Source organism: Ruditapes philippinarum, unplaced genomic scaffold (genome assembly GCF_026571515.1).
Source record: "Ruditapes philippinarum isolate M1 unplaced genomic scaffold, ASM2657151v2 ctg1483_1_1_1_1, whole genome shotgun sequence".
NCBI lineage: Eukaryota > Metazoa > Mollusca > Bivalvia > Venerida > Veneridae > Ruditapes > Ruditapes philippinarum.
The window spans coordinates 757-23,198 of NW_026856964.1; the positions used below are offsets into that span (position 1 = coordinate 757).

At 33.9% G+C, this 22,442-nt stretch overlaps 2 protein-coding genes across 3 annotated transcripts; both read right to left on the reverse strand.

Annotated features, from left to right (window-relative positions):
• Positions 1-577: 577 nt before the first annotated feature.
• Positions 578-3,374, reverse strand: LOC132748272 (complement C1q tumor necrosis factor-related protein 3-like). Its single transcript, XM_060737843.1, has 2 exons — positions 3,102-3,374; positions 578-1,210 (listed from the first exon to the last, which is right to left on the reverse strand). Exons 1-2 carry the CDS (start codon positions 3,310-3,312, stop codon positions 801-803), a joined length of 621 nt encoding a protein of 206 aa, XP_060593826.1. The 5' UTR covers positions 3,313-3,374; the 3' UTR covers positions 578-800.
• A 1,855-nt stretch (positions 3,375-5,229) lies between these two features.
• LOC132748278 (uncharacterized) lies at positions 5,230-21,636 on the reverse strand. 2 transcript variants are annotated; one of them, XM_060737848.1, is made up of 7 exons: positions 21,557-21,636; positions 12,523-12,626; positions 11,144-11,546; positions 8,552-8,976; positions 7,814-8,060; positions 6,802-6,981; positions 5,230-6,231 (listed from the first exon to the last, which is right to left on the reverse strand). In XM_060737848.1, exons 1-7 carry the CDS (start codon positions 21,609-21,611, stop codon positions 6,038-6,040), a joined length of 1,608 nt encoding a protein of 535 aa, XP_060593831.1. In that variant the 5' UTR covers positions 21,612-21,636; the 3' UTR covers positions 5,230-6,037. The 2 variants fall into 2 exon arrangements, with proteins under 2 accessions (XP_060593831.1, XP_060593830.1); XM_060737847.1 differs by lacking the exon at positions 21,557-21,636 and adding an exon at positions 13,217-13,375 and having other exon boundaries at positions 5,231-6,231.
• Positions 21,637-22,442: the final 806 nt, after the last annotated feature.

A 22,442-nucleotide genomic window follows, 5' to 3' on the forward strand; every position in this document is an offset into this window, starting at 1 on the left:
ACGAAATCAAACTCCATGTTTCGAGCGACTGGCGTTCTTTTCTGGAATGACGATTTTGTTAAGAGTTACTGATACATTGTAAACAACAGCAAACAAGACATGAGCGTTCAATTATGTATATACCTTACAAAAAATAAAAATAAACCAAAAGCGGAAGCAAAGATGTATTATGTTTGTAAATGTCAAATAAATATGCCCCTTGACTTCGCACAAAGTAGATGTTTTATGGTTAAACTGTAGTCACAATATGTGGTCACAATACGAATATATAGGTTCGTTAAAAAAACTGGCAGTTGCTGTTGTTGTTGTTTTTTATTTAAAGAAAAAACTAACTTTACTTGACCTATAATAGAGAACGTAGATTTCCATTCATAGTTTATTCATTTTTTCATCCAAATTAGATACATATGTATATTCAGTAAGAGTTACACTAATTGCGAAAACATGATCCAAATTTAAAAGCGTTGTGCAACGTTGTTCATTTAAATCAGGCTAAGAATAGCACAAAATAAGATTTTCAAATTATTATTGAGTATATTTCCTAAAACTAATTTGAATATTTTTCTGTTTTAAGTGTCCCAGTTGATCTATATAATTCGTATTTTATATTTATATTTGCTTTTGAACCTTATTTGAGTTAATTTTAAAATGAGACCAAACAACCAAACATAAACATACTTGTAATATATAGCCAAAAACAAATCTTTGTACACAAAGCTCGGCTTTATGTTGTTTTGAACAATGTCATTTTTCTGAACAAAGCATTGTGAGTGTCACAGAATTATAAAAGTTGTCATTTATTAAGTTGTATGTAAAAGAACTCCAGTAAAACTTGGATACCCGTATCCATTACTAGCAAGTAGATAATCTCCAGTTTCAACATGTTGTACGTAAACATCGTCACCGGCCAGAAGGCTAGCTAGGAACACTTTAGAGTTGCACGAATCATAAGTCGTACCTCCGGCCAACATTCGTCCTAGGAGTGTGTCACTTTGCATCAAGTCGAGCACAATATATTGTCCTGAACTTGAACATGCCGAAACTGAAAACTGATACATTCCTGAAACAGGTGCTATAAATAGACCATGTTTTGACCTATATGCACTGCCGATGTTAAGCTTCACGTCGTTAAAGTAGATGCGGTAGTTACTTCCGGTTAAAGAACTGGTTAGATCCGCCATAAAAGCGATGACCGGATCGGGCTCTAGGTCTGAAATTTAAAAAAAAGTTGTTTGTTTAATAGATTAGCATCTACTAATTAGGGTTATAAATCCCGACGAACTTAAATGCATATCATTTTAAGATAAGAGCACCGCATGCGGTGTTAATGCTCGTCTTTTATAATTTCTTAGTTGATAAGGGACATAACTCCAATATTGCTTTCAGAATTATGCCCACGGCGCCTTGTCATACAGTGTAGCCATACCACGTGACATTGACGTCATTTTTCGGCATCATTTCCAAGACAAATGTTGCTCGATTCGGAAAAGAAAATAGCCGTAAATATTTCATTTCTGTACCAATTTCTTTGGGATATGCACCAGTCTACGGGGAAAAATATAAGCTTTCCACAGAATAATGGATCTTCATCAGTTTATAAGCCGTTTTATCAAACACTGCATAACCTTGGAAGTTGCTTGTATTAGAGCGGGCTTCAGTTGCAAGCTATTTCGTTTTCTGGCATTACCTGGTCTACGCCATGATTAAAAAGTCAGGTTTACATCAACCGGGAGTACGGAAGGCAAAACTCTACCTAAATATGTTCATATTTTTATCATGAATGACATAACTCTTACATTTTTCTTCAATTGTCAATTCTGGCACCAGTTCCAAGTCGAAAAAAAAGGACTACAGTTTAAAGCAGATTTTAGAATCCGTTGCAAATGCAAAGCAACATGCCTGCCGTTCCCTTTCTACAATTTAATTTTTCATTGTTGATCTTTCACAGAGAGATTGTGAAAAAACTGATTGTTCCTTAAAGTAATAACACTTACTGCACGTCAAATCACGTAGATTTAGTCGAAAAATAATATTTTGGTTTCGTTTTGAAGATGGTAAAAGTATTGCTCATCTTATCCTATGTAGTAAAATGTGTTTTATTCTAAAATGGCGAAATTGATAAGAAGTATTCTCTATTTATCAAAAAGGTCCAAAATAGCCATGAGTCGCCAATAAAGAACGAGAATGGACGCCATGTGGAGTAAACAAAGTAGAAAATAGTAAAAAGATAAATGATTTTACAAACCAACAGCCATCGATCAAAGTCTTGAAACAAAACATTCAAAAAGACGGAAATAACAATGATTATCAATAATTATATAAATATTTACATTAACAGTAATACATGAAGCTGTAATAACAACACCGGCAAGATCTATTACTGGGGTCCATATGACACTGATTCGTCCATTGAATAATTGACAGCTAACATAAGCAAAATTACGATTACATTTGAAGAGTATATTCAATTTTTACCCTTCAACTGTCAAATGACTTACTTCTTTAATTACATATCAGATAATTCACTTACTAGTATTTGGCATATGCATTATGTTTATCATGTTTTAGACGAGCTAATTAAAATGACATTGATAACATTATTGCCCTGATTATGAGATGTCATTTGATCATTTATAGTATATTAACTATATTAATACGTTGAAATATTAGGATTCAGGTGTACAGTAGGGAGACATTTAATTTTATGCTCAAATCAACAAACTCTCATAGAATTATATTAGAAAAGAAATGAAGTATAATTGGAATAATAACTGGTTTATTTAGCAAAAAAATATGATAAACAAGATCAACAAGGACAGGCGGCGTTCAAGTGTGAACAAACAAGCCAAGTGTGAGACAAACACATTTAAACATAATTATAAAATATTAAAAATTCATGGAATCGGCACTACAGAATCAATCAACGAAATAAAACCATATCAAGTCAAATAAAATGAAAAAACTTAAATTAATTGAAATCAAATTAAATTACAAAAGAAATTAAATCACAAATAGAATCCATCCATTCACCCGCCTTACCATATCCATCCATCCATCCATTAATCGATCAATCAATCAATCAAATAAAAAATAAATCATACCTTTTACTTGACCTTCCAAGTTACCTATCACTCCTTTCTGACTCTCAACAGTTTGTCTCAAATATTTTACCTCTTGTTCGAGCATTATTAATCTATTTAGCATATCATAGTTACACGAAGGCATACAACTCGGTTCCTCATCATTTAATCCGAAAACTGTGTGTAAAATTAAATAGATAGAGAAAAGAGCGGCGTTTCTTTGTTTCAACATGATTGCCAATACAAGATGTACTTCTATCTTTAGTTAAACAACTAGACGGACTGACAAGTACAGTCGGATATTAATCTTTTCTTAAGGAGGCACTTGTACTTAACGAGCATTTTCATGTCATTAGTAAAGGAAAGTGAATGAGAATAAATATTGATACGTGATGTGAAGGTAATTATCATATATCTTTACTAATTTGATTTAAAACTATAACACGTATGATAAAGCCACAGTCTCACTTACATCCCGGCAGAGCCCCGGTAGATGTCCGGGGTGATCCGGGAACGACCGGGAACAACTGGGGTACATCCGTAACTCTGTCGGCAACGTCCTGGATGATCCGGGAACATCCGGCGATGATCCGGAGTATGATATAGCCGGTAGAGCTACGGTAGAGCCCCGGTATATGCCGGCAGAGCCCCGGTAACTACAGGCAGAGCCCCGGAGGATAAAGGTAGAGCTACGGTTGATCCCGGTAGAGTCCCGGCAAAGCCCGGATCATTTCAAAAGAATAACGACACTTTGCGATGATTGCACTTGTTTGTATTAAAAGCCTTGAAGTTCCCATTTCCATTCTACCCAGTATGGCATAAGGATTTTTCAGAAAATCATCATGAATTACTATTCTAGAACAATAGATATTATATTAAATGAAAAGTATGTATCAATGTTATCATTTTCGGGCGTTTTCAATCCACAGGGGTTATACCGGGGCTCTGCCTGGATCGTCCTGGGCTCTGCCGGGATCTGCCTGGATCGACCGGGGCTCTGCCTGGGTCAACCGGGGACTTCCGGCGTCATCCGGGAACGACCGGGGAAGCACTGGCATGAACCGTAGCTTCACCTGGGCTCTGCCTAGATGATCCGGAGCGCATCCTGGGTGGTTAGTAGGGAACTACCGTAGTGCTGCCGGGGTAAGTGTGACCGCAACAATAATTTCATCCCGGATCGTCCCGGATCATCCCGGTAACTTACTGGGATGGTCCTGGGCTCTGCCGGGAGTAAGTGAGACCGCAGCTTAAAATTACGTTCCTGAAAATGACCATTGTGTATTATGTTTACCTTTGGTTGAAGTTTACAGGAGGTGACGAGCCACTTGATGCAGATGGTTTTATATGCTTGAATTTTTAGTTTGTGTTAGTTTTATTAATTTACTATTTTATACGTATTTATTAGATTATTGTTTTACATTTTAATAATCTCTATTTAAAGGGTAAATTACAAATATCGAAAATAAAATTAAATTTGATTTAATCACTTGCACGGTATTTTCCGATTGTTTTCATGTTGTTTATTCTAATTATCACAAAACTAAATTAACTATAGGCAATCTATTTTTGTAATTTATATTGGGGTTTGCATGATTTATTTCACTGAAAATACATTATATGAATCCCAGAATATTGAATAGCGTTGACATTTCCCTAAAGTCTTAACACATTGTCAAACAAGCGTGTGACAACTAACAGTCACTGAAAACAAAACCTGCGTGGCACAAATTAATATACCGTTTCCGTTTACATATATGTCACACAGACTCCATTTTGGAACGTAGAATGATTACAATAATTATAAAAACATTTTGAAGCCATGAAACATATTAATTCTTATGGTAACACGATGGGGACATTTTTCAGGACAATTAAAGACCCTACAACGAAATCTTTTGTCGATTTATACTATAAATCTGATGCTCAAATGAAGATTCATCAAATTGAATTCTCAGTTTCAAAAAGCATTACTTGTAAAGGTATTACCGAATTTAACATTTTATGTAAACATGGGGGAGGGGGGGGGGGGGCGTGGTAATTAGAAATCAGTTTCCCACGATAAAGTATTGGCCAGTTTTTTCCAAATAAAAAAGAATGCGTTGATTTTAACGTTTAATTATAATGTACATAAACATTTGCTGTACATATGTAACCTATTCTTGGATGTTTGGATATTGTTTTAGAGGAATAATTATATACGTATATAAAACTTCACTTAACTCTATGTTACATCTTTAATTACAATATACTGGATCTAATATAGAATCGAACAACGTAAATAATGTCAATGTAAAGTTATCATATCATTTGAGCAAATCGACCCTATCTAGAAATATCTTGCCAAAATTAAAGCGAGTAAATTTCATACTGATATTATTGTTCAAGCATAATTATGTGTGACTGAGGCGCACCTGCAAAATTCCGAAAAAGGAATCACAAATGTGAAATACGAAAACAACACGACATATTTTATGCGCTGTATTGTCACCCTTTTATGTCGTTCTTTCTTAAGAAAAAGGCATAAAGAAGCAGAAATACGACAATAAGCTCAACACAAAAAGCTATAAATTTTAAACAAAGAGCTGGACAGAACGGAATATATTAGTATTGCGACTCTGGTCCATGATGGAAACGTGCCAAATGAAGTAACACTTTTCAGATTTTACTACATATGTATAATTTTACAAACGAAAGTGAAAGAGATATGTAAAATATAACGCTATCTAGTAGTCTCTCAATAGTTCTGTTAAACATCTACACGTAACGTCCTGTTACTTTTTTGTGTTTTTCTTTTTTCAAAAGCATGATAGAGAAACGATTTTTTTACTGATTTCATTAAAACGTCATGATTTGTATACAATAAGATATCAAATTTGTGTGGTGTTGTATAGTTTTGTTTTTGTTCAAAGACTCGAACTAACTACGTACATGTATAAATTTAAATAATAAGCATAATTTTAGGTTATAGGGTCATAATTGGCTCCTGTACTGACATTTCCAGTCTTTCTGCGATAGCGAACAGCGCCAACAACAAGTATGATAACAGCTAAACCACCAAACACACAGCCGAGGATGATACCCAACTTGCCATTACCATCGCCGCCACCGCCTCCGCCGCTAGGATGATGATCTGCGGCACACTCAGTCACATCTGTTACAAACAAAAAACAACAATATCTTTGATTAGACCTTTTGCTCGTGCGAGAACCTTCAAGGACCATTCTGTTTTCAAAATCGTTTTAAAGGTATATCTTTATAATTTTATAATGCCAGTTTTACCCTTAAGCTCTTAAAAGTTGTACATGACCTATTCAGCTTCAATTTTATTTCATCATTTTTTGGGTATATCTGTATAAATTTGTTGAGTTATTCAGTCAACTGTATAAAGTTTGGTCAGACTGCATGAAAGATAGTGCAGACCGGCCTCGCTCTATAATGGTTGCAACAGCGTAAGGGCAGTGTAAGAGTTGACGACCTTAAATTTGACAGGCCATCTTTTCAAGAATATCAGTCCTCTTAGACATATGAAAGTAATTAAAGTAAAAGATATAGATATCCTATCGCATTACTGAACAGAAAGCATTATTAAAATAATGTTTCTACATTAAACGACATGCATAATTAATACACATTTATGTATTTCCCGAAAATGACAAAATAAAAACAAAGTATTAAATTGAAGTAATACGTACTAGTATTTAAGAAATGAAACACTACTGACCATTGTTTGTAAAATCCGATGTGCCCGTTTTACCAAAAGCCCTGTACTGTAGATCACTGAGTTTCATACGTGTATCTTTGTCTACATTGATGTCTTCTTCGGCATTGCATTTAAACGAACCATCTGTATTTACTTTTAAATTGGCAATAGCTCCAGAGGTTGTAACACTCTCTTTACTTTCTTTGATAGAAAATAAACGTTAACTCATCCAGTGAAATTTGCAAATTTTAGTGAATTATTTGGAATATAGTTTTTTTAGTAATTGGTTTTATAAGTTTAAGTGCATTGATATAACAAATGTTCATATGCACGATAAAACTTGCGATTTTTGAGTTAAGATGCGCGGGAAGAATTGATATATTCTAGTTTAGATGCGCAGTAAGAATTAAATGTTAGAGTTCAGATGCCCTGTAAAATTTGCAATGTTCGAGTTCAGATGCGCAGTTAAATTGAAATGTTCAAGTTCATTTGCGAAGTACAAATTGTGATGTCCGGGTCAATGCATAGGCGCAGTATTTCCATGTTCGATATCAGATGCACAGTTCAAAATGCAATAACTAGATCATGCGCTCAGTAAAACTTAGATTGTTAGAGTTCCGATTTGCAGTAAAAAAACACGAAAGGCCATAATTATCATAAAACATCTAATTGATAAACCGAACAATGTATAAAAGTGGTCGCTATTTTCATGCTTATAATACTTATTATACGCATTGAAAATTGTTGATTTATTATGCATTTGTTGATTAATGTTGCGTTTGTACTTAGATATAATCGTCCATGAAGTCCTATGTTTCATAGAGAAGCATTTATGTCGCAAACGTGTGCACGTACTTGTCTATTTGTGTGTTATTCTTTCTACAAAAAATTGATAATGGTTACGTTCTGTTTTGCTTTATATTTAAGTCATGTCTAAGATTAGTCTTTCCAACTAACAAATTAAACATATATCGAACTACTTGTACTTATTACAATCTATGGGCTCAAAAAGGAACTGAATTAAAATATATACCAGGGTTTTCTGCTTCAGGGAAATGGCTGTCAACAGTATACGATAAGTTCAGTTTGTTCCAGGTGTATGTATTACCATCTCCCTCGAGTCGGTCTCCTACCTCTAGCCCCACACCTTTCATTATGATGATATCCAGAACCCATGATGCGTCGAAGAATGTGATGGTTATCTCCTGGGCTGAAGTATTTAAGTGACAATTTCCCTTTATATCTGCATCATTTGGCACCGTTATGTTTGAACTGATACCCTGGTATAAAAAACAACGATAGAACAAGACAACAACGTACACTCTTAACAAAGAACATGTTTGTAAATAAAAGACTTAGTACATGTAGTACAAATTGAAAGTGAATTGAACCAAATCTTACCATCGTGGATATAAATTAAATCATATTCTAAACACGGCTCAGCGATAAGCTAAACTTAACAATGTGTACATAAAACGAATTCGAAAATATAAAACCATTGGTTAACGTTACCCTTTACGTGAAATGAATCTGAAGAAAAACATTCAATAATGATACGTACTAACTAGTGCACGTAAAATGAATCAGTGAAAACATTACAAATATTAAACTATAATCAATAAGTATGTAATATGATGAACATTGAATTAAAATGGTTAACATTGAATTAAAATGATAAACATTGCATTAAAATGATAAACATTGAATTAAAATGAGAAACGTAGAATTTACTTAAACGTGACAGCAAATACCGTTAAATACGTCAACGTACATTCGTGTTATCTTTCTTCTTATATGGTATATCAAACATTATAAATCCTTCAATAACAATGCAGACAGTGCCATTGTTTTTTACAATGAATTTAGGACGAGTTGTAGGCCTTGGTTTTGTTGTTATTGGTACAGTAGTTGCACTTGACGTAGTATGTGACTCGGTCGTGTCGACATTGGGTTCTGTGCTTGTTTTCATCGGCGGTTCAGTTGTGTGGGAATGCCATGTGGTTGAATCTGGTTCAAAAGTTGTGGTTTGTCTTGGCTCCGTTGCTGTGGTTATATCGGAAGGTTCGGTTGTGGTTTGTCTTGGCTCCGTTGCTGTAGTTATTTCAGAAGGTTCGGATGTGGTTTGTCTTGGCTCCGTTACTGTGGTTATATCGGAAGGCTCTGTAGTTGTCATCAAATCCTGTTTACATTCTTTTGCTGAAGACATAAAAACAAGATTTGTTTTCTGTAAAGGTTTTGGTTACTTTACAAATTTTGCTTATTCTTTTTTATATGCCCGAAAAAATTTCGGGCATATTATGTTATACCCCCTGGCGCCCGTCCGTCCGTCCGTCTGTCCGTCCGCACTCACAGGAGAGTAATTATGTGGCTATAGGGACAATAGGTAACTGTTCTTTCTCTTTGATGTCATTCATTCCGTAATGCTTTTATGTGGCTTTTCTTTTGTGTGGCTAAAAAGAACAATAGAGAGAATAATAGAGTAGCCACAAAAAAATACTGTCCTGTGAGAACTTCCGTCTGCTTTCACGGGACAGTAGTAATGTGGCTAGAGGGACAAAAGGTAACTGTTCTTTCTCTTTGATGTAATTCATTGCGTAATGCTTTTATGTGGCTATTTTCTTTTGTGGGGCTAAAAAGAACAATAGAGAGAACAATAGAGTAGTCACCTTATTACTGTCTCGTTAGAAGATCTGTCCGTCCGTCCGTCCGTCTGTTAGCAATTTGGTTTCCGGAGCAAAACTTAAGTTCCATGTGGCCCACAATATTCAAACTTCATAGGATGATTGTCCATATTGGGTAAAAGACCCCTATTGATTTTGGGGTCACAAGGTCAAAGGTCAAGATCTTTATCGCCTTAAAACTGAAAACAGTTTCCAGAGCATAACTTAAGTTCCGTTCAGCCCACAGTGTTCAAACTTCATAGGATGATTGTCTATATTGGGTAGAAGACCCCTATTGATTTTGGGGCCACAAGGTCAAGTTCATAATTACTTTAAAACTGAAAACAGTTTCCAGAGCATAAATTACGTTTCATGTGGCTCACAATATTCAAACTTCATAGGATGATTGTCCATATTAGGTAGAAGACCCCTATTGATTTTGGGGTTACAATGTCAAAGGTCAAGGTCACTATTACTTTAAAACTGAAAACAGTTTCCAGCGCATTACTTAAGTTTCATTTGGCCCACAATATTCAAACTTTATTGGGGGATTGCTATTTGAAGGAGTTAATACTTTATTTGATTTATGTAATGTCTTACAAATGCTTCATACTTACTAAAAAACAACCACTTTCAGGCATATAATGCTCCGCCTAGCGGTGCTCTTGTTATTCTCTCTTTTACCCACTGACACATTAGTGAACTATAGCCAAACCGTTTCCAAATATCGTTACCAAACATTGAACCGAACCTGAACTGAAAAATGATCCGAACCTATACTCAAGAGTGATCTGGACCTATACTCAACAGTGATCTGAACCTATTACTCAACAGTGATCCGAACCTATACTCAACAGTGATCCGGACTTATACTTAACAGTGACCCCAACCTAGACTCAAAAGTGATCCGAACCTATACTAAACAGTGATCGGAACCTATACTCAACAGTGATCTGAACCTTCACCCAACAGTGATCTGAACCTATACTCAACAGTGATCTGAACATATAACTCAACAGTGATCCCGAATTATACTCAACAATGATCCAAACCTATACTCAACAATGATCCGAACCTATACTAATCATTGATTCAAACTTACACTCAACAGTGATCTGAACCTATATCAAACCGTGATCCGAACCTATACTAAACAGTGATCTGAACCTATACTCAAAAGTGATCTGAACAATTGCTCAACAGTGATCCCGATTTATACTCAACAATGATCCAAATCTATACTAAACAGTGATCCAAACCTATACTCAACAGTGATCTGAACCTATACTAAACAGAGATCCGAACCTATACTCATGGGATCATATATAACCAGCAAGGACGGACAAAGCGGCGTATATATTCTCTCGGGGAGCATAAAAAATGTTTGGTCGGCTTGTTTGGCTTGGCGTTTAATTCCGCTAAATATTGAAAAAGGATACTTTCTGAGGTTTTCTATCATGCAAAATACTAAAAATGCTTAAATTTTTAAAGACCCCTTTAAATGATATTTTCAAAACATCGACGAAGTACTGCAGTATGCCATTAAAAATGCATATGGCATACTGCGTATCCCCTTCCAACGCAGTATACCATACTGCAGCAGTAAGCCTTTAAAGGTGCGGCAGTATGCCATCCATAATGCATTCTGGTGCATATAGCATAGACAAAGCTTTTATATTTCTTATTTTATATTAGAAACGTACCTGGTCCAAACGTACTGTTAGTTACGGAATATGCCTGAACTGTGATATTTGATATGGTCATGGTCATGTCAAATGGAGCATTGAACCGGAAATGAAGGTCTTGCGCGGTATGACATTCAAAGGAGTTGTTACTTGACGTCATTTTGCCAACATTCAAACCCATGTAGTCTTTCATTTCAACCGGTAAAGTATTGTTAATATTCATAAAATGTTTGCCGGGGTTTAGAAATAAAGCAACGTGCATAAGTATGTCGCCAAATTGTCGTCTGAACGAAAACTCCACGTGCTCTCCTGACGGAAAAAGACTAACCATCAAAAGAGAGTTGTTTTTAAAGAGTGAGTCACTGCACAAACTGGATCTATCAACTACAGTAGCTCCATTTAAGTCGAATATATCGGCCGCCTGAAAAAAAAGAAAATACGTGTACTTCTTACTGGAAAATAAGATTAGAAACATTGGTTTATTTGGTTTTACGGCTAATCAACACAATTCAGATCATATGACTAATTTCGGGTGTTACAAACTTCAAAATCATCTCACCTGCTGGAGCTAAGAGATGCTTAGGAACTCATTTAGTGCCTCTTAAGATCACACAGGGATAAATGCTACCTGTAATTCTGATGCCTCAACTCTTAAAGGCAAACCCTCAGCCACAAGGTGACATTAGATACCTAATTAGATGCAATAGTTTCATTGCAATATAAGCATACATGACTATGTGTGGTTGTGTCTTCAGAAGTAAATTTAAATATTGAATAGTAGAGCTCCAGTACAAAAAACTAAAACTTGACACAATGTGTCAAAAGTTGAAAAAACCGACCCGTTAGAGTTGATTAGCAAATCTACTTTGAAAAAGGTAAGACGTGACAAGTGGAATTCACGCCTATGTCAGAACAGATTTAATTCGGCCGGACTCTCTTTTAAAGTCTGAATTTGTTTATCTAAGTTTAATCATGTTAACTTTGATATATATTTGTGTAACAGTCTTAAAACGATATTTTGATAATATATTCCAAATGTTTTCATCATTGCTTGAAATTTCCCTATACATGTATATATATATAAATAATTTTATAAATATATGTAGTTTTTTTTTTAAAAATAAAAACGCATAAATTATATGAGTCGGGATTAAGCGTCTATGTCATAGTCTTAATAATGAGTTGTGTTAGCTTATTACGATACTACGTTCATTAGATTATCAATGTACAGTTTTTAGAGTTGAAAAATGCGTACCGCTCACTTTATCATTAACCTTCATCTACAGACTCAATCAAACCGAGTCTGTAATTTTCTGGCAATTTTGTTGTTATAAGTGCTTCCGAGGGATTACACTTCATCCAGAATTTTATAATATGACACCTTACAAACCCATTACCTCAAAAGTTGTTCCATCATTGTATGTTAGGTTAAAGGAAGCGTCAATATCTAGTAATATACACGCTGTGCCCTTGTCGCCAAACTCAAAATGTTCACTGTTCACTGAAAATTGTAGATTAGATTGAGTACATGAAGTGAAGCATGAAAACATTGCTAGTGAATGTTCGTTTAATAAATACCGGTATAATTATGTAAAAGAGAGTGAGAGATCCCTATGGGTAAATAATGTGTCCCTTTCGGAGAGAAAAGTAATCCTTGGTTACAACGCATTTAAACCGCGAAGACAACTTTGTTTTTTGATGACAGACAACAACAACAACAATAACAAAAAAAACAACAAAAAACAAAAAAAAAAAAAAAAAAAAAAAAAACGAAAACCAAAAATAACCCGCCAAATATATTTTTAACCAAATAAATCTAGGCGCAGTTGTTTTGGTAAAAAGAACAAAACAAACAAGCCAACAAACGTACAAAAAAAAAAACAAGAAAAAAAAACAACAAAAAAGAAACAAACAAACATAAGACATTTTCTGTCAAGAAAAAAACATTAGTTTTATAATTAAAAGCATTCCATGTATATGAATATTGAAATTTACAGTTCATTGAAATCTACAAATAGCTCTGATCATTATTCACGAGTTTTCAAATAAAGCCAAAAAACATTTGTGAAAAGTTTGGAATATATCAGTTACCGCATAAGAAGAATCCAAATTGAATCAAGATTCCCAATTTTATTTTACTGTCCATACTTTCCGGTTTTAGTTTACTTATTTCTTCAACATGACCGTCGTTTACAACATGGTTGAAAGTAGTAAATTATTAGTTAAATACTAATCTATTTACTATAGACATTATTATCGAAGGGAAAGCGAGATAATAAAATCAACAAACTTAGTATCCCATATCTGATAGTAACTACAACAACTTTATCAGGACATAATTATCCGTGATTTGTTGCGTGTAAGATAATTCATTCTGTTTAAATGTCAAGGTCACGGCGCGTCTTCACATACTGCACTACATTTAAGAAATCAATATCAATACATTTTTCACAGGAATGTATGTAACCTTTTTCAAACCAAACTGTAATCTTGTTGTCAGCTGGATGGTTTTTTCTCAACTGAAAAATATTATTTCTTTAAGGTGTGTAAAGGTCACAAGTCTGTTCTTTTAATAGCCAGATACAAAGTGCATATAACGCTATATGTATATCTGCTGTCCGTAGTTTACACATTTTTGATATATTTTGATTAAGGATTTCTTCTTAACTACCCGAATGGAAGAGATATGTTTTTATTTTATGCTTTTCAGTGGATTACTGATTTATCCGTGAAAATTATATTTGATAATTTCACAGTGAAAATTATAAAATATAATTTCACTTTTTTCAATGACGAAACTACTTTTTTAAGATTTTCCCCATGTGGTACCTCAATTTTATTTTTACTGACAATTCTGACAATGTCAGGCTGTTAAAAGAAATAGCAAAGCTGAAATAGATAAATAACTTAAATGTCAAAAGTAATAAAGAGAGAAAACTTACTTCTATTCATTCAAATTCCAATCACCAAATTTCGTCTCTAATTTTTTTTGTTTCGTTTTTACAGTCTGAAAAATACATTCCTTCCCCATGCAAAACTGCTCTTGATGACATTTGGGCATATTAAAGTATCCTACGAGCAATAACTGCCGTATGCTTTATGAAAAATTGAAAAAGCATTGACAGCCATCACTCGTAAAATAAGTAAAACAACCCAGCGTTCCGCTAAGCTTCCAAGTTTCCATTTTCCTAGCTCCTTTTCTGAATGTTTTCACTTCTGTCAACTCTTATTTTTTGTCTGTTACAATCCTCAAATAAGTTTTCTTTCTTTTAAAAAGGTGTATGACTAACAAATCCAAATTATATCCCTCTGAATCTTACACAATTATTTTCATCCCATGAAATACACAACTTTAAAAAATGGCTGCCGCTTACATTTTACAAAGCCAGGTCTAATATAAAATTCGCAGTAAGTAACAGAAATATGGATGGATGGTTGGACTTTTTCTCCTACAAGAATTGTTTGTTTTTATTATTAAAACAAGCGATCATTCATATTTTTTTTAATAAAATGAATAAATATCACCGTCATTTAACCTTGATTGGCGGACTTATTTTTCAGCTCAAGACTTCTTGTTTTTAATGTGAAATTCCGTCTAAATGGGGCTCTCAATGGGGGAAACAAATTAACGTTAAAATTATGGAAATTTCGTTTTAACTTGTTTTTAAGCATAAAATAAAAAAAAAAGTGTCTGTTTGTTGTGTAAGATGTAATTTTATTTCATCTCGTGAACTTTAAAAACAGTATTCTCACTCGTGGCTACGCCATTCGTGAGAATACTGTTTTTAAAGCCCACTCGATGAAATAAAATTTCATCTTACACTCAAACAAACAAATATCCTCTATGTATTTTGCATTAAGAGTAAAAATCTTTGAATTGCATAAAAATGTGGAAAAGCCTTAAACTTTCCTTATGAATGACGCACTTTTGTCTTCACAAATGGGTTTGTAAAAATTACATTTTTTTTTATTGATGTTCACTTTAGGATATGTAGCCCCATCCCCGGTTTATTAGCATTATCATTCAGTAATATGTTGTAAACGATTAACATTATGACCATCTGCATTTTAACATAACTAAAAGTTCGATATTATGTACAGTATTTAAATTATTGTACCAAAATACTTAAATAAAGTATTTGAACGTATGTTTAAAATAAATTCCATATTTGGCGGTTTCAAAGGTAAACGTGCATCATCAATGTTTTTTTAAGATACATGTATCTAATTTACATAACACATTGTAAAATACTACGTTTTATGTACGCGAAATGTCAACACTTTAACACGATTGCATTAGACACATACACGTTCACAGCGTTCAGTATTAAAGTATTTAAAATGAATAATACTATAATATAGTATTCAAACTTTCCATTACCCATGCGTTAGTTAGTACCAGTCCTGTCTGAATTTACTCGGCAAATCGCTAAATCTTGGACCTTGTAAATCGGCAATGTGTCTCGAATTGTTTCGTCTATATTGTGATCAGCAGCTCGTTTTTACTTGCAGCATGCATTTTATGAGCCTAGAATATGAATTTATTATTAAAATCTTACAAATCCTCGAATATACAATTTCCTTACGAAACAGCTGATATCGACAAGCAGTTTATCCATTATTAGTAGGCTGTTTGGGGTCATTACATCTTTATCAGTCAGTTCTGGTACAAAAATATACAATAACTGATTCAAGTGTACTGTAAAAAGGATGCTTTCTTAATTAGAACCACCAGAATCATGCCTCACTTTTCTATTTCTTTTGAATTCTTTTGAATTATATTTATCAACGGATTTTCACATGGTGGAGTCGTACGCATATATATGATCACATATAAAATTCTTGGGACTTGCCGCTAACAATACCTCTTATTAACATGCTGCACATTTACACGTGTCCTTATAGAGAATCATCATGTTTATATTATTTAGCCTATACACAGCTGTTAAAAATTCATGAATTAAAGTGGATAGGTCTGCATTGGGCAAATTTTCCATATTAAGTATTTCAATTTTTTTGTCTGTTTTGATTGGGTTTTACGTTACACCGACACTCCACAGTATACTAGTAGGTCATATGGTGATGTATCTGCTATACTGGTGGAGGAAGACCTTTAGGTGTCGTTGTGTTCATTATTTCAGACACGAACGGGAAGTATTTCAAATATGAATAAAAACAAATGAAATATATCATTTGAAATTTCTTGTAAAATATTGGTAAAAATAATGTTGATAATGTTCTAAGTGATTTAGTGTGACCATTTATCTGATGAATAAAATAATATTTTGTTCTGAAACATTCTATTATCTGCTCTATAGATATATGTAATATCGGATCATGTATCTCACACTTGCCAACGACTTTCATTTGTAATTGTTTCGTGGTTTGTTGTTTTGTCTATTATCAACGTAAGTTATTACAGACCGATTCAATTTTATTATAAGGAATTGTGTAGTATTACAACTGTGTTATTATTAGAATTTTGCAATGTCATACCTGAGTTTCAACGTTTTAGTTCTTGCTTATAAACCTTTCCTTGCAGTCTGGGCCATATGAACCTACGTCCATGTTTACTTGGCCATATTACCTGTTAAAATCTATATTACATGTTATAATTACACTGCTGCTAAAAATCATAAATATTGTTTTGTTACTATAAAACAGTTGCAAAGTGATTTGGCGCTTTTTGGTTATATGACCGTGTGTATAGTTAAAAACTATTATTTGCTTAGTAACTACTTCATGTACTTACTGTACATAACCTTTTTTTAAAAGATATTCTATGTTTATCATTGAGTAAACTATTTTTAGCACAGAAATTTATTGAAATCAATTCTTACTGAATGTATCTTATTTGAATAAAAAATGAATACACTATATATTCATATTGTGACCACCTTATCTACTTTGTGTGAAGTCAAAACGTGTTTATAGAGACTGTGTAGGAATAATCAATATTTTCTAATATCATATTTAAAAACCATTATAAAGCAAGTGACTGTTATCTTCTTTGCAAACTTGTAATATGGGCTTAATTACAGGAGAATCTCTTAATTACGCAGCTTTTAAAGTTAAACTTTTGGCCCAACTCTTTTGTATGTACACTTGATTATGTCTGTAAAATTATGAAATTGTATATTGTGTGTATATTTATACAATAAAATATTATAAAACTAAAGTTAAACATGTAGTTTGTATTATATATTATAAATTTTCACATGTTTTGTACATATGTTTGTTATTTGTTGACCGAAAGTTAGTTCAATATTTAATTTATTACACTGCATGGATGAGTACTTTAAGTGTACATTTGATCAAATTACTGTACTTCTAACTTGGATTTCGCAGAAGTAGCCTTTTTAATTAATATTATACAGCAGGTTTCCCAAGCGAAATATATAAAGTGTACATTTGCTTTAGAACTTGCCAGACACAGAACAATAAATAAACTGAGGTCACTTAGAAGTCAATTATATAGCACTCTTAACCCATTACGTTATATACACGCGTTTTAACGCCTTTTTCACCCCCATCCCTTTTTGTTGTGAAAAAATGCCTTATTTAGGCCCCCAACACTTGTTTTTGTTTGAGAAATGTTGTTTAAAAAAGTGACCTCTTTTTCGGCGCGGCCCCCAACCAAAAGATACATCAGGGGGTTGCCAGAAGGGGGATGTGCCCCCTTCTGTTTGGGGGGTTTAAAGGGGGCGGAGTCCCCCTCATTGCTAAGAAAATTTTGGACTTGTGAGAGGCTATAAATGACCCCAGATTGATCATAAGGTAACGTGTAACCAACGCTGAAAAGCATTTGAGTCTATCTCAATCCATTAAGAAGTTGCAGCACTTTGAAATCAATTAAGATGGAAAAAATCAACGCAAAATAGTGATTTTTTGGCATTTTTGAGATGTCCCCTCGTTGCCATGGTAACAGAAAATTTAAGCCTGAGCATGTTGTTGCAAGGGCAATGGTCCAGTCAACATTTGTGCCAAGTTTGATTAGTGTTGAAGCAGTTTTTATAGTATTATAGCAATTTGAACTTGTAACGGGAGACTTTTCAATGAAAACAGCCATTTTTCACAAAATGCTCGTTAAATGACACGTAAAATACAGAAAGTAAGAATCCCTAAAGAAAGCCCAACACGGCAAAATTGAAAATGTTGCAGGCTCGGTTTGATTGAGCCTGTTCATGAACGGTACAGTCAAGTGCAAACTGCTGTCCACGCCTCCTAGCACCGGCTTAAGCAGAACTCAACATTTAACATAAACTGGTACAATTTGGAATTTTGAAACATCCGCAGATGTGTTCATATGGCGGTTATCATGGAACCTTCAATGTAACACGTGTGATTAAAGATTAATAACAATGGCGGTCGAGATATTCGGAAACATTCGGAATACTCCGATGATAAGGTGAACACAAACCACCAATCATTTATTCAAATGGGTTGCTCTTCGAGCTCGCTATTTAATCACAAGGACTTTCCGCGTCATAGGTATCGCTTAATTTCATATTATGCTGAAGTTGTTTATTGGATTACTCTTGCTTCCATTTCACAAATTTCCATTACCTATTTTATGATATCAAGATTTATTTTAAACTTCGTCAAACAATAGGACATAGTCACACTGCACGGATGTAATGGTTAACCTGATTATTTACTGGTGGCAATTCCTAAATAGGCTGTATGTTCCAGAAAGTTACGGTTTAGAGGTAACAACTTGTTGGTGACTTTTTTTATATTGTCTAAGTTTACTGGACGTTAAAGTTCTGATTGGCCTGTTACCTACTTTTTGCCTTATAATTCTTGTGCAATTACACTTTAGAAAATGAGTAAATAAAGTAGTTTTATACTTATATAACTTATAATATGAAATTTGGCAAAGCCTATGTACGGGAAGTCTGCTAAAAATATCGTCTATATTTCCATTTTGAAGGTATTATTCGGTATTTCATGCACTGCATCCATATCTGAAGACTGGCGGAAAAGGCCGAAAAGTTGCGATAGCGCCTCTTTTTTTAACGATTATTGTTAATTGAAAAGGTGCGACTATTCCATACCGGAATATTCCGCCTTTGCATTGAAAATGGCGGCACCCAACTAGAACTGATGACACTGACAATTTCATTGATAACTATAGAATTCTACATATTGTTTAATTGTTTTTATTTGATTTCCTTCTAGATAAACACGTGTAATCTATAGCCGGGCAAGCCAAAACCCGGTCCGTTTCGCGGTCCTTACCTTTGACTTCCCCGTAATATACCTCAAGGTTAAGAACTGTTCACTGTTTAGGGAAAAATGTGTATGTGGCCTTGTAGAGCCCCAACATGGTATTCCGAGATCCCGGTTTCGAGTCCCGGTCAGGCTGGACATTTTTCACACCCTTTGCGCCCAACGAGGGACCATGAATGCATAGCTTTTAGTTTAATTGCTCTGTGACCCAGATAAATTCGAGGACAAACTTCAGTATAGCAGTTGAGTATAGCACGGTTTAAAAATGTTTATTATTTAGGGGAGAAGATGTATAAGCTGCCGGATAGCTGCAATCGGCGTGTGTGGTGTGTGAACAATTTCATGTAGACGAGCCTATATTGGCTTATTAGCAACAAGAAAAGGACACCCCCCCCCCCCCCCCCCCAAAAAAAAAAAAAAAATAAAAAAAAAATACAACAGCAACAAAAAAAAAACAAAAAACAAAAAAAAACAAAAAAAAACAACAAAAAAACAAAAAAAAACACAACAGCAACACAATGAGGTCCCCTAGTGCACATAAAGTACAATGTAAAAAGGTGCCGTGTACTTTTAACCTGTATGTTTAACTTATCTAGAAAAGCCAGCATGGAGTTACACGATATTTTATTTTTTGCAGCACGTTTTATATCCGTCTATTAAAAGTACAACTAATGCTAAAATATATAATTATTGACGTGAACAAGAGAGTATTCAAATTAACACAAAGGGGATACATACATTTGTATTTTAAAAACGGCGAAACCAATAACATCATGAACATCAACAACAATTAAGAACACGAATATCAACAACAACAAAAACAACAACAACTAGGGAATAAACTAAGAAATCACGAAATAAACAGGAAGTAAACAAACAGTATTTAAATTAACACTGTGCAAAAACTTCAAACAACAACAACAACAGCAAAATAAAACATCAACAACAAGAACACAAAACAAACAATACAACGAACAAGCAAAGAAGCCAACAAAAATATAAACAAAAAAAAAACAAAACAAAAGAAATTAAACATGTAATAAACAAACAATAAACAGAGAGTAATGATTCAAATACTAGAATATTCAACAATGGAATAGTTCGAAGAGTGTTCTGTATGTATGAGGACGCACAGTTTCAGATGGAATGATTTTATCTCAGTTTATGGATTCATAACTATTTGCCTGTTTTCTCTTCCTGTACCTCGAAATACAACATGCCACGAACACCATGATAACCAGGCCAGCCAATCCACACACAAGTGCGATTCCCAGCATTTTATGACTGCAACCGCCACCTCCGTTATGATCGTCTGCAGGGCACTTGGCGACACCTGTTGGCAAATATGTGTATTAGTTACCGAGAGGACAAAATTTACACTACCAGAAACAATAAAATTTTATAAATTTATATAATTATTGACATTAAATAAATGTGTGTTATTCAAGGCCATTGAAGTAAAATTTGATACAATTTTTAATCGACATTCAATGTGCATGTTTAACAGAATATCAATTGTTTGACATTTCTATACCAAATATTTTTCTGTGTACACATCCTCTTCGTAATACGTTTTTGTCAAATGAGAAGGCAACAATTGGAAAATTACTACCAGTCTACTTTTGATAAACTGTATTTGGATTATATTGAACTATTTATCTAAAATCGCGTCTATACGGAGCTAGACGTTAAAAAATAACATCATAAACCAACAGAAAATCCAAGCTACAGTTGCCCTATAGTCGCTCTTTTGGTTTTTTGAATTGTTTAATTATTTCATATTAGCGTCTATTACTTAAATCAGCGAACGTCACTAGGAATAATTTAATATAAGTGATAGCATTTAAAGCCAAATGCATCTAATCGAGGAGCCAATATACTTAAACAATATCAAACATGAGAAAAATATACTAAGATTTAAGGGAGAGTATATACATGCACATTTAAAATCCAAGAAATAGTTGAAATTTTGTTTGCAATTAATGAATTATTTTGCAGTATTACCACCATATTTCTACAGCTCGACGACTTCAGGGGTATATGTTGCATCTCCTGACCAATTTATAATTAAAAGCATTCCATGTATATGAATATTAAAATTACGGCACGTATTTACAGATCATTTCAATCTATAAAACGCTCTGATCATAAAAATAAAGCCTAAAAACATTTGTGAAAAGTTTGGAATATATCAGTTACCGCATAAGAAGAATCCAAATTGAACCAAGATTCCCAATTTTATTTTCCTGTCCATACTTTCCGGTTTTAGTTTACTTATTTCTTCACATGAGTACATGACCGTCGCTTACAACATGGTTGAAAGTAGTAAATTACGTATTAGTTTAATACTAATCTATTTACTATAGACATTATTATCGAACATGTCGAAGGGAAAGCGAGATAATAAAATCAACAAAGTAAGTTTAAGTACAATCCCATATCTGATAGCAACTAAAACAGCTTTATCAGTACATAATTATCCATGATTTGTTTAGATAATTTATTCGGCTTAAATGTCAAGGTCACGGCGCGACTTCACAGTCCGCACTACATTTTATAAATCAGTGTCGTGTCTGTATCAATACATTTTTTTTCCAGGAATGTATGTAACCTTTTCAAACCAAACTGTCATCTTGTTGTAAGCTGGATTGTTTTGTTTTTTTGTTGTTTTTTTTTCTCAACTGAAAAAGTTAATTTCTTTAAGGTGTGTATAAAGGTCACAAGTCTGTTCCTTTAATAGCCAGATACAAAGTGCATAACGCTACATGTATATCTTCTGTCGGTAGTTTACACATTTTTGATATAATTTTGATAAAGAATTTCTTTTTATCTACCCGAATGGAAGAGATATGTTTGTATTTTTCATTAAGAGTGAAAATCTTTGAATTTCATAAAAATGTGGAGAAGTCGAAAACTTACATTGTGAATGACGCAATTTGTCTTCACAAATGTGTTTGTAGCTCCTTAAGGCCTCAACAGACGGTAGGATTTAGTTGTACAGCATTAATTAGAGATAAGATGTACAATTTTCAAAGCAATACAACACTTGCATTCAGACGGTAATTTTACACTGTAGGAATCATCT